The 16,317-nt window shown below is 38.6% G+C and overlaps 1 protein-coding gene across 2 annotated transcripts in view; it reads left to right on the forward strand.

The window, feature by feature from the left end:
* The window catches only part of MAMDC2 (MAM domain containing 2), a 62,228-nt gene that overhangs the window by 24,996 nt on the left and 20,915 nt on the right, over nucleotides 1–16,317 (forward strand). For both annotated transcript variants that reach the window (XM_053969149.1, XM_053969150.1), the window contains exons 3-9: nucleotides 3,833–4,098; nucleotides 4,820–4,904; nucleotides 5,877–6,014; nucleotides 8,312–8,568; nucleotides 11,221–11,314; nucleotides 13,918–14,064; nucleotides 14,963–15,228. In XM_053969149.1, coding sequence (XP_053825124.1) covers nucleotides 3,833–4,098; nucleotides 4,820–4,904; nucleotides 5,877–6,014; nucleotides 8,312–8,568; nucleotides 11,221–11,314; nucleotides 13,918–14,064; nucleotides 14,963–15,228 — 1,253 coding nt within the window. The remainder of the gene's footprint in view (nucleotides 1–3,832; nucleotides 4,099–4,819; nucleotides 4,905–5,876; nucleotides 6,015–8,311; nucleotides 8,569–11,220; nucleotides 11,315–13,917; nucleotides 14,065–14,962; nucleotides 15,229–16,317) is intronic.

Below are 16,317 nucleotides of genomic sequence, written 5' to 3' on the forward strand. Positions count from 1 at the left end.
ATGGGGTGAGGAAGGCAAAGGCAAAGCTGGAGCTGAATTTCACAAAGGTCACAAAGAACAAAACAAAGAGCATCTATAGGTGTGTCAGCCAGAAAAGGAAGGTCAAAGAAAGCATTTACCCCCTTGATAAGCAAGGCAAACTGGTAACTAGGATGAGGAGAAGGCTGAGGTGCTCAAAAATTTTTTGCCTCAACCCTCACTGGCAGCCTCTCTTCCCCACACCTCATGAGTGAATGGACTGTAAAATGTAGCTGGGGGAGCCATGTCCCTCAGAGAGAATCAGGTTTGTGACCACCTGAGGAACCTGAGCATACATAAGTCTATGGGACCTGATGAGATGTATCTGAGAGTCCTGAGGGAGTTGACTCTACAGTTGCCGGGTCACTCTTCATGATACTCAAGAAGTCATGCCAGTTTGAAAAAGACAAAGTTCAGCTTTCCTGTATTTGCACAACCTCTTACACTGCTAAGGGCTGCATCTACCCCCTGAGCAAGTAATTGCTGTAAATCTCATGCTTGTGTTTCTGTGTCATCAGGGTTTTCCTAGAGTTTTGTGACTACTCTCATCTGCCTTCTGTGATTTTGAAGAGTAGCCCTCTCTTGATAGCTCCTGAATGACTGCTATAAATTAACTGTCATGAGCATTTACAGGAGGATTGTGGCATGCTGCAACATGAAGCTCTATGTTATAGTTTTGAGAGGCTACACCATTGTGCATTCATCAAATTCTCCACAGACTGGAAAATAACCTTCTATTACTCCCACAAACAAGTGTGGAAAGTTGTCTGCTTCTTTACTTCAAGGACCACCCCCCTCTCCTCCCCCCCATCCCGTTCGCCTTGCTTTGCTCTCACAGTTGCTCTGTGTCAGTACTTGAGGTCTGCATTGTGAGACCTTCCTTTCTGCATCAATGGCACGTCATTGCTGGTACTGAAGTGCAGTTTAGGATAAAGGTCGTGTAGTCAATGCCGCCATTCATTTGGAAGAAATGTAATGTTGGCATTTTCTGTGCTTGGTACTGCCAAGTGCCACATTCCCTGATCCTGATTAGCAAAGCATTTGAACCTACACATAAAGCTCTCTATCAGTACTCACACTGATTTCAGTGAAGGCAATTACACATTTAAGTTTTCAAAAGAAGCTAAAATTATTAGGTTGGGAGTGAGAGCACTGTTTCTGGAGAGTTAAAGAATATGTAAAATTAATCCTTTTAGAAAAAGCAACCAACTCCCATCCCCAGTTAAAAAGGGAGTTCATGATCTTTGCTCTCCTATCTGTGGTGAATCAGACAAAAGTGAGAGCAAGTGCACAACACACAGATAGCAGAGTCAAATTTACACTGATGTAATCATCCCGATTGGAAATTACAAGAGGTTTTCTTTGAAATCACTATTTTTGTAGAAGAAACCTTAGTCTACATATAATTAAATTTTAAATCCTGGCAGCCATTTAAGCTTCATAGCTGGTAATTTGAGGTCTTCATGTGAATGTATTTTCCTATGTCAATGCTAATTTCTGGAAAAAAAAAAAGAGAAAAGATTACTATTATAAGAAGGATCTGTTTTCTGTGGGGTTTCTCTTGAAGTACAGACAAAATCAGGGCTGAAATCTAAACTGAAATTGCCAGGCATGGATTCCAAATGATAGGTTTCTTTGTAAGTAAAATGATCCAAGTTCAGACTAGCCTAAAACATAGATTCTTCATTTGAATAGGATATTATCAATTATATCAATTAAAACCAAATGTTTTAATTTAAGCATTTGACTTTTGATGGAGTCTCGATGATTTCTCTCTATCTTGCTGTGAAAAAACATGTGTACCTTGGGCAGGGATATGCCAGCAAATAAACACTGCCTGTGCTAACTTGTGAGAGCTAACTGGATTAATGCATGAAAGTGGATGCTACAGAGTACTGGCAGATTAAGTATTTGGCATGCACATTAGGCCTATTTTTAAATATTTATTCTGTGCTTATTTTTCTTTCAAATACTGCTACACTAACAAGTTACTTGTACATTACCAGTGCTTTTGTCTCTTTCCCCAGTAGACTAAAACCAGACAGCAGATATAAAGAGAAATCATGATAAGAGGCAAAAAAAATTCCATTCCCTAAAAAGGGAAAGAGAATGCAACTTTTCTGTATTTGCACAGCCCCTTACACTGCTTAGGGCTGCAGCTGTCTGCTAGCAATCATTTATCTTACATCAGTTAAACAAAATACGCAGTACAAATGGGTTGTTGGGCACTGTGTCTGCAGGTGAGAAAGGGAGCAGATGCAGGGGGATGCTGTAACATGCAGTTCCCAAAGAATCAGTGTTGTTAGAGTGACTATCTGCTCCTGGCACCTTCCTGGGGGGGTCTATGGGAGAAGATTTTGGGAACCTCATAAAGCAGATCTATACATGTGCTTTGCCTTGAGGGGGTGGTGACCCTCCATGCAGATGACTTTTTTTTTCCTTCAGAGAGAATACTTTTCAAAAGGCAACAAGGGAGCTTCTGGGAAGCAACTCCAGAGTGTCTTGGTAGAGTGGGAGGGTTCAGGCAGAATTTGGGAGGGGATTTTTGTGCCTCAAAGGCAAGCAATGTATTTAACATCAGTGTGGCCACTGACATTTTTGAGTTATCCAAGTATTTACATATGCATGGAAACTGACAAGTGCTGTGGTCAGGTGAGAGGAGATTAAAGAACAGGTGTATTCTCTGGAAAGTGTGATGTGCTGCTGAGTAAAGGACTAATTTGACAAAGGCCCTGATAGCTCTTTTAACTCATACTTGCAGCTCGGGTGATGAGAATTAGTATCAGAAATGGGATTTGTCTAGTGTACATTGACATTAGGTTAGCAGGATCATTTTCCTGATAATCTGTGGGATAACGTTTCAGACATGGGTGTCCTAGTTTGTCTTACTGTTTTGTTTTATGGTGTTTTGGGTTTTTAAAATTTATTTTTAAGTTTTCATTTTTTGCATCACTTATTTCTGGCATTGTATTTCAGGTTTCTGTGACTCCTGTAGTCCATTTTACTCTTCTGATCTTGGTTTTGATGTCTTAGTAGGGCTTCTAGGACCATTCTTACGCTTCACTATAATTTATTTACTGTTGCTTCATTTTTCTACACATTGTTTCATTTGCACTTTTTTTTGCCTCCTCATGCACTTTTAGCTCGTCATTGCAACCTTTCATTTTTATATGGAAGGCAGTTTTAGACCTTGCCCCAGAGAGTAATTTTAAAATAATCTTGGACTGCTGCTGTGTTTAAATGTTGCTTTACATTTTGCAATTTTTTGAATCAGCAGACTTGAACATGTTAATTTTACTACTCAGAAGTGTCTTTCTAGTTTTATTCTTTGAAACCAGAGGTGCTTTGGGAGTTTTTAGCTGCAATGTCTCATTTTATGTATTGCTTTTAAATCTACATGAAAATAAAAAAGTTTTGACCTATAAAACAACTAAACATGCCTGCAAAATGTTTCTCTGTGTGCAAATTGTCTTGTTAATCAAATTGTCTATCTACAGCTATCCATTTCAAAGGGTACTACTTAATAATCTGCATTAAATAAATATAAATCAAATTTTGAGACAAGATAAAATGTCTTGTCTCAAAATTTCCAATAATTTAAAAATTTTGTTTAAACATTATGGGAGACTTGTGAAGTCACATTTGTGTGAGTACAGTAGGATATCAAAAGGTTAAGTGACTTACCAGAGGAGTGGTGGTCTCAGCCTCCAGACCTAGTCCCAGAATTACCATTCCTTCCTAAATAAATACTTTCTCCAGGGATGCAAAAGCAAAGCCTCTGACATTTATTGTCCTGGTATGTGTCTGTTCCCAGGACATTACATTTCTGTGGATACATCTTATGAGGGTGATAAGGCAGTGCTGTCCAGCCCTGATCTGTACTCCGAGGAGTGGAGCTGTGTCAGACTGATCTATCAGATAGCGACAACTTCAGACACCTCACCTGATCCTGCCAGGCTCAACCTGTACCTGAGGCAGGAAGGAGAAAGTTTTGATCGTTTGCTGTGGTCAACCAAGGAGCCATCAGACAGCTGGCTCATAGCTAGCTTAGATTTAACGAACAGCACAAAGAAGTATAAGGTAAGTCCAGTTTTAGAAGATGCCACAGGCTTTCTGGTGCATATGTTGGGCTGCACAAACTTCTTTTTTTAATATATACAAACTTATTTTGAGCCCTATTCTTGGCTTTCATGTCTAAGGCTGGCAGCACAAGTCAGCTGAGCCCTCTGTCCCTAGCACCCATGAGCAGAGCTGGCATAAGGCAGTGCTCTGACCAGCAACTGCGTGGAGCATCTCATGGGGACACATGGCCAGCTGAGCCCTGCCATGAGGATGCTTCATCTCCTGGTATCCCTGCAGAGCTGCTGGTGCCACATGGCAGATACAGGAACCCCCAGGTCCTGGGTCTGCAGCTGTGCTCACTTATTCCTGCCCTCTATGCCTTTCTGGAAGGAGTCACACGCTGATAGAAGAGTATTTCTACCCACAAACCATCATGTTGCATCACTACAATAACATCATGTGCATAACCACAGCTGAGGAATATGGAATTCCATACTCTTAAATGAAGTGTGGAATTTTTTGCCTTGTCTCATTGTTCTTCAGCATGTCTTCTGTGGTTACAGAAGAACACTGGCTCCATCTTTAATACATTCTGCCAAGATCTTTCAGCAAAAGCATGCCTGACTGTAAAGATGATGGTTCCCCAAGAAACATTTAATTTGTTCTCCTGTTTATCCTGTTTAAATATTCAAGGTACTAATGAAATCCTAAAATTGACAGTTTGGTTTATATTATGCAGCTGGTACTTGAAGGTGAAATGAGACAAGATAAATCCACCAGTATAGCAGTTTTTGAAATCAAAATAACTTCTGGATATTGTATTGGTAAGTACTTTTCACTCAACCCTCATATTCACTGCATAGAAGAGAATGCCTTATTAGTAGTTTTAAAACTGGATGGAAGGTCTGGCTTTAAAAACAGATAATTTTTTTTTCATAATTCAAAAGTACACTGCCATATTCAATACAGATAATTTTTAAGCTAAGAGTGCACAAACTAGTGAGTGGGGGTTTTTCACCTATCTCTGTGATATATATACACACATATTATATATAACAATATAATTCCAAATCTATTTATTTTTCAAGCAGGAACAAATGTTATATTTTAAAAAGCTTTGCACTGCTTCAAATACTAGACATAACAGCTGAAAGACTATTTCTGCTCTCTGCCTGCTCATGGCTTCCTTACAAGTGTCATCTTGTGGCTGCAGACAAAAAACTCTGCTGATATATATATATTTATACTTACTGCCATTTCCTCATGATATTTGCTAAAAACTGCTAATGAAGTTCAAAAATTCCAGTGTCTAGAAGGCTGGGAGATCTTCACATTTCTGGAGAGCTGTGGTGGAGTCCAACTAAGTTGCCACAATTCTTTGTCTCTGTGAAGGAGACAAAGCAGTTGCATTACTGTTATGAAATGCTTATCCTGCTTTGCTTCTGGCCATCCCTGATTCACAAGTAAAACTTCTGCTTTGACTATTTACTATAAGGAGGTGGTATATTTAAATCTGCTTTATTTGGTTCTAAATTACAGCAGTCCTGTCCTGGCAAATGATGAAAAGACAGATTGGTCCAAAGAGGATGGAAATGAAAATTTTATCCAAAAATTACCAAAATTTTGGATAGGTTTGCTTCTATTTATTATGAGCTCTTAAATGTTATGTCCACTTTTATAAATACAGGCATTATCTACTCTGCCATATGTGAAATGAGGTCAGTGCTTAGCAATTTGCTCTTCCTATTTCTGTAATGAAAATATGTGCAATCAGCTGGTGGTGTCTGAAATTGCAGAATGTGACTTTGAAGAAAACCATCTTTGTGGCTATGTGAACCACTGGAATCCTAACGTCAACTGGTTTGTTGGTGGAGGGAACATTCGGAATTCTCAGTCTATCCTGCCCAAAGACCACACACTTAACAGTGCACTGGGTAAGCAACAAATGTAGACCAGAAATATAGTGGAAAAGTCTGTGTCTGTGATTCATGTATGACTCTCATACTATGAGTTATTATTATGTGAGTTCTTTCCATTGTGGGGTTGGGGTGGGGATGGTAAGAGTGATTTAGAGGGAAAAGAAAAAGGGATTAGAAAGAGGTTGGGGGATTTTGCAGAAGTTCACACAAAATTGCCTGTAAGCTTTATAAAAAGGTTGTTACACTCTTTGCTAGGATTCAAAAGTACTCAGAGGTACGAATAAAATTTTGGATGTGAGAGCTGGAAAATTCAGCTTTCTGTGTATTCTAAATGTATGGGCCACAGTAAGTTTTAGATTCTTCTGCTGCTGCTCTGTACATCTGGCAGGAGTTTTCTTTACAATGGCTACTGAGAAAATTGAGTAGGAAAACTAAGGTATTAAAACATGCTTGGAGAATCTTGGGTGAAATTATACAGTTTAGAAGTTTTGTTTCTTTTAGTCAAAAGTGCTGTTAGTACAGCCTCTCAGAGACATAATGCTGGGAAGAATTATTGGAATTTCTACACTTGCCTGGTATGAAATGTTTGTCCTGGACACCTTGCTCAGGGAAGAGATTTTTACACAGCTGTGAAAAAGGTTGTGGGATAACTTCACCTTTGTACCAAGTACCACAGCAGATGATGGTCAGGACATTGGACTGGTGCTGCACACTTTGTGTCTTGGGTGGCATGATGCTTGTGGCAGTGCAAGGAATCACATCTCATGAAAAGCAGGGTTGATCCTCTTTCCTTAACTCATGCCACTGTGCCTTCTTATTTACTTCACAATTGTGTGAATTGAGTACAGAGTCTCTCCAACCCTGTGTCACCCCCTGGCACTGAAATGCTGGTAAAATTTTGATGGAAGTTCAAACTCACCACAACTTCCAACAGCAGACAGTGGATCAGCCTATTAAATAAGTACTGTGACAGGAAATGCTCCCAACTGGGAGGGATGTGTTTTCTTGTAGCCACAGCATTTCTATTTCACACCAAGCCCTCACTGCTGAGCATTTACTGAGAAGACTTCAAGAAGCCTAAAGTCATGGAAGAGCCTTCCTTTTGTAAGAATTAGGCTGCGAAGTTGTATCATCCAGGGAGATTGTAGCTAAGCTATGAGATGTGCTAAAACTGCAGAACAAAAGTGGAGCTGAGAATCTTGCAGGCAAGTATTGCTGAAGTCACCCATCACCCACCCATCAGTGGGCAATCTGGAGGAGACCCACAGCCAAGCAAGTCCTTTCCCCTCCTTCTACCAGAGTGAAGCAAGAAGTGACATCTGAAGGTCTGAGACTGATGTGTGCTAATTAATGTAGTGGTGCCCACTCAAACTGAATGGCACAGTTTGCAGTGTTCATGCTGAAGTACCCCTCCAGTCTGATGTTTCTATCTTCTCCAGGCTTTCTACTTGTGAAGAGCCATTTTTTGTTCACCAAATACTGTTTGTTGCTGTGCTTCTGGGGGTGCAGAAGAAGAAAAACAACAATGCACAGCATATTTGTGAACATAGATGTGTCCTGCTAAAATTGAGACAGCACTCCCAAAATCAAAGACTTAGAAGTTGTTCCCTTAGAAAATCCTGCAGGTCATATTGGCTTATATTCATGATGGGAAGATACTCTCCTCAAATGCAATGCATTTTTCTGTTCATTAACATCTCCCAAAAATCTTCTTTAAGGATTTTACTTAAAAACTCCAGTCCATGCAGTAAAAATAAGACATTTGTAAACCAAATCCTAGAAACACTGAGCAGATATGTAAGGACTAGAAGCTATTTGACAATAATTTAATATATTAAATGAACTGCAGTGTAAAAGATGACAAAACACATGGCTTATAATCTTGTTCATTTTCTTGGATTGCTTCAATAAAAGTTGCACTTATGAGAGACTAAGTACTATACCAAGCTATTGGGAAGCAGGGAGATTATACAGTTGTTGCACATTTTTCCATTTATGAAAGGCTTCCAAAGTTTAAAGTTTATTATGTTTCAAATATAGATAAATATATTATTTCTAATGATAATAAAGACTTAAGAAAAGAAAGAGCTGAGACTGACTATTTTGCCAGTGGTATCTTAGCCAAACAATTTTGGATTGCACAGAGGAGGAAAAGAGAGGGAAAAAAATATTTTAGAATTACTAAAATTTTCTAGGAAGCAACCATTGTTGCTCATATATATATATGTCTAGTCCCTGTTCATCTGCTGAGACTTCTTGTACGTGGTGTTTCTTAAAGAGTGTCCTTATACCAAATGTTTTTCTGCTTCTAGGTCACTACATGTATGTGGACTCTGTTTATGTCAAACATTTTCAGGAAGTGGCCCAGCTAATCTCACCAAAGACCACAGCCCCAGTATCTGGCTGCTTATCTTTTTATTATCAACTTAAGCAGGAAAGCAGCATTGTTTTTACTGTTTACCTAAGAGACATGAGTGGCTTTTATGAAGAGATCTGGAAAACAGACAGTGCACTGAATGCAGACTGGACACTAGCAGAAGTTGACTTCAATGCGCCGTATCCCATGGAGGTAAAGCAATCCTTCCTGCACAGTCCAGCTGTGACTTCCAGATTGCTTCAGACATGATTGCCAACTCAGGCCAAGCCAGGAACATAGCAGGGACTATCTAGTATCTGAAAGATGGCTGTAAAGATGGTTGTGATCTGTGATTTCCTTTACCCTTTGTGTAAAGGCCTTCAAGGAGGGATCACTTTACACACTCATGCTTGATTTTGAAGCCAGGTCATTTAGTGCTTGATCAGAGTATCTTGAGAGGTTGTAGAGTCTGACTGATAGGAGGATTTTTAGTTGCTGAATAATACCAAGGTTCGCTCAGTGCCCTGTTTCTCTGACTCTGTGATCCATTTTTGAGGATGTTGAGTATTATAAAATAATGCATAAGAAAAATACTGCAGAAGAAAAATTTAAAAAAATATTTGAGGTCTATTCTCCACCTTAATTAGATCCTGCAGTTCATGAGAGAAAGTCCAAACTTGGGTCCTAAGCACAGTAGTCCTTAAATGTGAAAGACAGCTCTTGATGGTTATTATAATGACTTTCAAGAGTATCAGAAAAATTTGAATATGTTATTCTCTAGTGTTTTCTAAAAAATACCCCAAACTTAGAAGACTGAAATAAACAGTGTATGTATATTATTTACATACATATATACTTACATGTGTATTTTACACATATATATGTAATTTTTTTATATACACACACATATATACTCTCTCTATACATATATACTTCTTATACATGGATTACAAATAAATTCAACTTGCTTTATAATTCTACATAAATTATTTGCTAATTCGCCATAAACCTGTAGATTTCCAGAAATTATTAGGGGTAAAGCTAATTTTCATGAGATGCTACATAGGCCTTTTACACTCTATAAAGTCAGCGATAATCCAATTAAATCATCAGACTTCACAAGAAAGGAAGGCAGCTCTCAGAAGGCTTCATAATACAGAATGGTAAGTGAATTACAGATTCATTTAATAGAAACTAAATTCACGTACATATAAACTCAGTCCTAGTACTATGAATGGAAATTAATTAATGATCACTTAGAGCTTGGCAATGCTGTTGTTGAGTTTGTGAAAATATCCACTCATTTCCTGGTGGCATTCAAAAATACATCCAGAATGTTGGAAACTATCCATATGGTAATATATAGCAAAACAGAGGATGTTGTACCACTGGGTAAATGCACAAGGAAACCTTGTGTTCACCAGGGTATACAATTTCAGCTCCCTCAGTTAAAAAAAAAAAATTAAGAAGATTAAAAAAATATTTTAAAATATTGTCCAAGAGGGAGATGCAGATAATTTAAAGTATGGAGACGTTACATCAATGAAATAACAGTTTTCAGCCCTTATAAAAAAAGATGGAAGTATAATATGTTAGAGGTTCTTAAGAGTCATGAAGGACACAGAAAAAATTAACTGTTCCCTGTTTCTCAAAATTTACATTCCTGTTCCAAATTCTTAGTTACCATGTAACAGTTCAAAAATAAAATGAACAGAGGGTCTTTTCATATATCATTCAGCCGTAGAACTTGCATCCACAATGTACTGTAGATACCATTATTAAGATAAAAAACTGATCAGAAAAACTAATGAGAAAGGAAGAATCCATCAGGAATATAATGTAAGGGAGGAAGAACTGAAAGCCTGTCATTGTCTTCAGTTTTTTCTCTGAAAGTAGGTGCTCTCTGCTGGAAAAAAGACACTGGGCTAGACAGGCCTTTAATCTGCTCAAGGAATTTCTGTGTAACTTAACATAGTAATTATTTCAGAGATGATTTTATAGAAATAGTATTAAACCTCAACACATAAATCCTTTGGTTGCTTCAAGAGGACCTTCCTCTTTGTTTCATCTGGCTAAAGGAGATTGCTCAGGATTCTTTCACTAGCTCTCCTAGTTTGCCTCCCATCCTCAGCCAAAACATCACAGACATTTCTTTCACTGAAAAGAATCTCACTCTGAAAGCATTTGTCCTTATTTCCTTACTTTGTCCCTGGGGGTGGCTCTCAAAGTTTTCTTGTATCTCAGATCTTTGATACTTACAAGAAATTTTAAGACGCTTCCTCAAGAATTATGGATGGTTTTCCACTTACTTGAGGAAATTATTTCCCCTGGGAATTACTAAATACAATACATTGTTTGATCTTTGTGGTAAACAAAACACAGCAATAGCTCTTCTGTACAGGAAATCTTCCCTGACAGCTAATGCCAGGTCACAGGTTTCAATGTCTGAGGATATTTACAGCAAACTAATAGCAGAATCATGAACATAGGGGGTTTTCAGCTCTTGATCAAGACAGATTCTAGTCAGTAGTACGGACTGATGATTGTGAATAGTGGTTTTGTATAATACAATGGCAGAAGCCTTACTGCATCTTGAAAAGTGGTGCTTCATAAAGCAGAAGTGCTATATTCCTTTTGGTTTTTCCTTTGACCTTGAGTGAACAATGATCTAGTGCCAAGGTCAGGCTCTGATTTATATCCCTAATAAGTGATATAATTTAATTAGTCCCCACACTTGCAGCGCTGTATGAGATGTGCTGGAGTCTGTCTGGGACATTCAATCAGAATTCTGTATTTCAAAGACATGTACCAAAATTATTGCTGACTATATATGGCAGATGAATAACAACTTATTATAATTTCTAGGTAATATTTGAAGTTGCTTTCAATAGCGCCAAGGGAGGTTATGTTGCCCTTGATGACATTTCTTTCTCTCCAGTTTACTGCAGCAATCAGACAGGTATGATGAGCTCTTGCTGCTATTTACCTCCCTTGTTTTGCCTTGCCTTGCCTTCCCTCTGCCTTGCCCCTCAGAACTGTCAGTATATGCAATTTTGGTGCTGCCTTCTCAACTGATTAGTGCCACTGGGCTCCTCTTCTTTCAGAAGACATAACAGCAGATAACACCAGTGCCATTCAATTTTTCAGAAACCAATTCTTAATGCTTCCTTTCCAAAGACCTTCCCTCAGGGTTCTGCAGCTGGAGCGCTGGACTGAATGGTGTATTTGCATCACTACGGGTTTTGAGAAATTGCTGCTTGCAGGCTTGTCACAGAAAGAGAGGGTGGATTTTCCTAGGTGTGATGGTATGAGGGAGAAGATGGCCTGGGCTTTTCATTAATGCCAGTGTAGGCATTCATGCCACATGCCCTGAGGTGCTCTTCAGAGCCAAAACATGAGCCTTGCCTCCCTGTCTTCACTCTTCCAGAAGTTATTACTCATCTCCAGCAGGGTGTGTCTGTTGGGTATTTGTTAGGTTTTCACAACAGCAGACACCACCTGAATCCCTGTGACCTCTGATGTAGAGGCACTTGGGACAAAGGACATTGTCATTTGTGAATGCAGCCTCTTAAGTAGCTGGTTGCTGAGGTTTTACTGTGGCACTAAACACTAGTGAAAAGTAGATTAGTGGTTTCCCACTGATGCCATCTATTCCTTTGGTCAGAAGTTTGAATTTTTTGGCAAATTCTTTAAAGTAATCAATGAAAAAGAGGCTGTTTTTCCCTCCTTTTTATCTCAGAGCATCTGCTACCTCTGCCTCCACTGCTGAAGTATCACTGCTGAAGGAGGTAGATTCCAGATACATTAATCATTAATAATCCACATCTCCTGGCTGAGTAAATCCATTATTTCATTATCTCCTCAGTAACTTTTTGGTATCTGCTTTATTTTGCAACAAAAATCCTAAGTTATGCTTGCAATTTTCATGGGGTTGGAGCTGCTTATCTGTTTTTTCCATTTTAATTTTCAGATAAGTTATATCTGTTGAGAAATGGGATAAATTTTGTAGCATTTTCTGCCCCAATGGCTGAAGTTCAGATCTAAATGAATGGTTGATCTAATCAGATCTAATCTGAATGGATCAGAATCTGTTCTGAATATGATAGGTTCATCTAGAACTTTGCCTACTAATTTTGATTTTGAATGTTGGTTTTGTGGTTGTTTTGGGTTTTTTGTTGAGAAATGAAAGTATATTATTTGCCTTATACTTTGTTGAAATAAAACTTATACTGTTTGATCCTTTAGACTTATCAATTATTGTCATCTTCAGTTCTTCTGAGTAAAGATCTTAAAAAGCAAGAGCTCTTCATTCTCCTTGTATTTGGCCACAGCAGTATATATAACAGCGCTAAGTTTTTTCTTTATTTTTTTCTGGAAGTTTTGCTCAACAGAAGTCTTGATGTTAACCAAATGGAGGAAAAGGTACCAGAGTACTAAACTTGCTCAGCAAAGGATGAGTCAAAATATGGGTTTAATGCCACATGGCAGTGCTCCACCTGCCTTTTGTTTAACTAGGAAAGCAGAGATGGGAGGCCATGGCTGCAGGAAGAGTTAAGACACATAGGAGGGCTTAGATTTGACCTATCTGAGACTGAAAAGACCTCAGGCATCACTCATCACTCCAAAGCCACATTTTTTGTTCTACTAAAGCTGATTGCCTGTGTACCTGCCACTGGTGGAAAAGCTCTCTTCATCTCCATGAAGAAAAGTCGTATGTGCTGCTGTAGAGTGCTGTACACAATGTCCTGTGTCTGGGCTCCTGGCAAAGCCAAAATTTGCATGATAGGTTTGGGTTGTGCCTCTCCTTCCCCAGGCACCTTCTGTAAGAGACTGGTGAGGCCTTTGAAGAAGTAGAAATGTTTTACTTACTAGCATGGCCCATACAGCAGAGTCACTTTTTTTTTTCAGGGAGCCATCAGCAGGGCTGGGGAGGGTCTTCATTTTGCTTTTAATCAACTTTACTATACATGATTCAGCTTTCTTCACTGCAGTGTTAGCACTGTGTGAGGCAAGCTCCAGAGCAAAATTGCCCTGAGGTGGTACAGGAACTAAAAATTATTTTGCTTACCTACTTACAGGATGCATATGCACACACGTTACACATAACTATGAAAAGGATTTTTAATAAGTGCTCTTTAAAAAAAATACTAAATGTTGATGTTCAGTGCACACACAGGCACACGGACACACTTATTTTGTCCTAATAATCTTTTGAATGAAGGAGCGGATGAAAACAAATGGTCTGAATGTCCTTGTGAATCATCTATCCTGAAGGAAGACTCTAGTCTTAATATGAGGAGCTCATGTGTCTTTTAGGGGGGCTATGAAGCAGGGTTTCTCTTGGCTCCTGCAAAAAAATATAAGAATATAAGACCAACTTGCAATAGCAATTTGATAGTTTGATTTCATCATGGCTGTGCACTATATATGTGTAACATCCTTTCACATGCTTATCTTCAGTAAAGCAAGACAAACCAAAGTATGCTTTGGCATCCTTCTGCATCAAACCTATTCTTATCACAATGTACTCATCCTAACAGAACCTATGCATCTTTCTTTTAGGAGTTCCTTTCAATCCTGCCAATGCAGGCTGCAATTTTGAGGAAGATCTGTGTAATTTTTACCAAGATCACAAAGATGGCCCAGGATGGAGCAGAGTGAAAGTGAAGCGCAATGTGTATAGAGCAGGAGACCACACTACTGGATTTGGTGAATCAAAACTGCTTTTTCCTAGAAGAGTCAAACTATATATTAATGTTGTATAAAAGGTTAAGGTTATCCTGTTGTATCATTGTTCACTATGTTAAGTAATATCACTGGCACAATGGTTAGCTTACCTCAGTGCAACACTCTGCCATTAAAAATCAGTGTTCACAGCTTGGTCCTATATGGAACTCTGGCTGTGCTTCCCCATGTGTACAGTCACCTATTGAATAGTCAGGCAGGGCCATAAATCAGAATATCTTCACTATACTGCTCTGTAGTTGCTGGAGGGATGAATAAAAAAAATATATGGAAGTAAATGTAATAAGTTAATGCATTGTTTTTAGAGAGGAAAAGTGGCCTTTTAGCTCTTCTAGGCTTAGGAGAGTTGGCTTTTTTAAGGGAAAACATAAATATTATGTAGTGAAACCACATGGTGAAAAGACTGTTAATAAGTTCTGAAATTCAGACATCTCTCTGTGTAGAGTATTCATGGTCATTAATCATATGCACTAAGGTCTCAGTTCTTTATACTTGGTGCTGGGAATAACAAGCCTTGTGCCCACCCTCCTTTTTTTTGTCCCACCATGGTAACCCTGAAAAGGCTAGTTTTCCAGTGAGGCCAGCAAGCCAGGGAATTTTTCAGGATAAATTTGATAAGTGCTTATTTCTGGTAACTTAGCCATGTGCCAGTTTAGCTAGAAGCAGACAGGATGCTTTTGGAAAAAAATGGTTATTTCCTGTCAGAGTGTGATAATCTATTTCTTGCCAATTGGAACTGTTTTTATAACTGTTTTTATTGCATCAGACTTGCATCAAGTCTCATGCAATAACAGAAGCTGCTTTAATAGCAAATCAGCTGTGCTAATACCATATTAAATACAATAATTATGCTGTCTTGCAGGCTATTACTTGTTGGCAAACACAAAGTTTACATCACAGCCTGGGTATATTGGACGTCTGTATGGCCCGACCCTGCCAGGAAACTTGCAGTTTTGTCTGCGTTTTTATTATGCCTTATATGGGTTTTTCAAGATGAGTGGCACTCTTGCAGTTTATATCTTTGAGGAGAATCATGTTGTTCAAGAGAAAATCTGGTCTGTCTTGGAGTCTCCAAAGGGAGTTTGGACTCAAGCTGAAATCTCCTTCAAGAAGCCTATGCCTTGCAAGGTAAGAGCCAACTCTTCAAATTTGCTGAATTCTGAGAGGAGATTTTCCTTGCCTTCTTAGAGTTCTTTTGTATGCAGGGATTAATCCTAAGTGAGCTATACCTGCAAAGTGAATTAGCTGGAGACTTCACCAGAGGAGCTCTAACAAAAGCCAGCTGTGTCTTGGTTTCTCAGCATGCTCCACATCCTCTCATTTTTGTTTGCTTATTTGCTATGTGAGTCATATCATCGTCGCACTCAATTGCAGATTTTAATTAATCAAAAAGTACTGGCAAGTTCTGGTCAAAATGGAGAGCTGATCCTAATTCCCAAAACTCAGTTGCTGGGTTACAATAAAACCAGAAGTCAATGTAAATGAGAGCAATGGACTTGGAGAATTAGCAGTGTCTTGTTGGAGAGGTCATTACATTATCTCAGGAAATTACTAACACATTGGTACTTGACATCACCTCCTGAGTAAGTCTTTAAGCCATTGTAATTCCTCATCTCCACTCTTTTTTCAAAGACTGACTTTTATACAGATTTCTATAAGTGCGACTTCTGTATTTATCCTGATTTCTGTAACAGATTTGCACTATCAGTGAGTTGTCTACAGAGAATGAAATGGATCAACTACATGTTGACCAGAGTGTGATAAGATGATGAACATATGAATGGAAGCTTGTCTTGCAACTCTTAAGTATTTCTAAATTAAAGAAAAACTTCTTAAACATTTTGTCCACTACAAATTAATTTTTGAAATAACAGTCGTTACTGACCATAGAAGGTCACCAAAAACCAGGTGCCCAGTTGTGTTGAGAGGCAAATTTACATTTAAAATTTCAGTCCTAACTGTTGGATAGTGTTTGCTGTCAGATACCTGATACCTTAAAGTATCAATGGGGTTTTTTTCTGTACTTTATCCATAAAACATAATAGAATTTGTAATGCCCTTCCAAGTGTTAGAGAATAAAAAAATAATTTTATTAGTGCTCAGCAAGTGCATACTAGAAAAGTTTCTCATAGTATCATCCCAAAATCCTTGCAGAGAAGTTAAAATGGCAAGCTTATAATTTACTTGTGTCATCGTAGGCATATCCCCGCCCCCAGG

Source organism: Vidua chalybeata, chromosome Z (assembly GCF_026979565.1).
Source record: "Vidua chalybeata isolate OUT-0048 chromosome Z, bVidCha1 merged haplotype, whole genome shotgun sequence".
Lineage (NCBI taxonomy): Eukaryota > Metazoa > Chordata > Aves > Passeriformes > Viduidae > Vidua > Vidua chalybeata.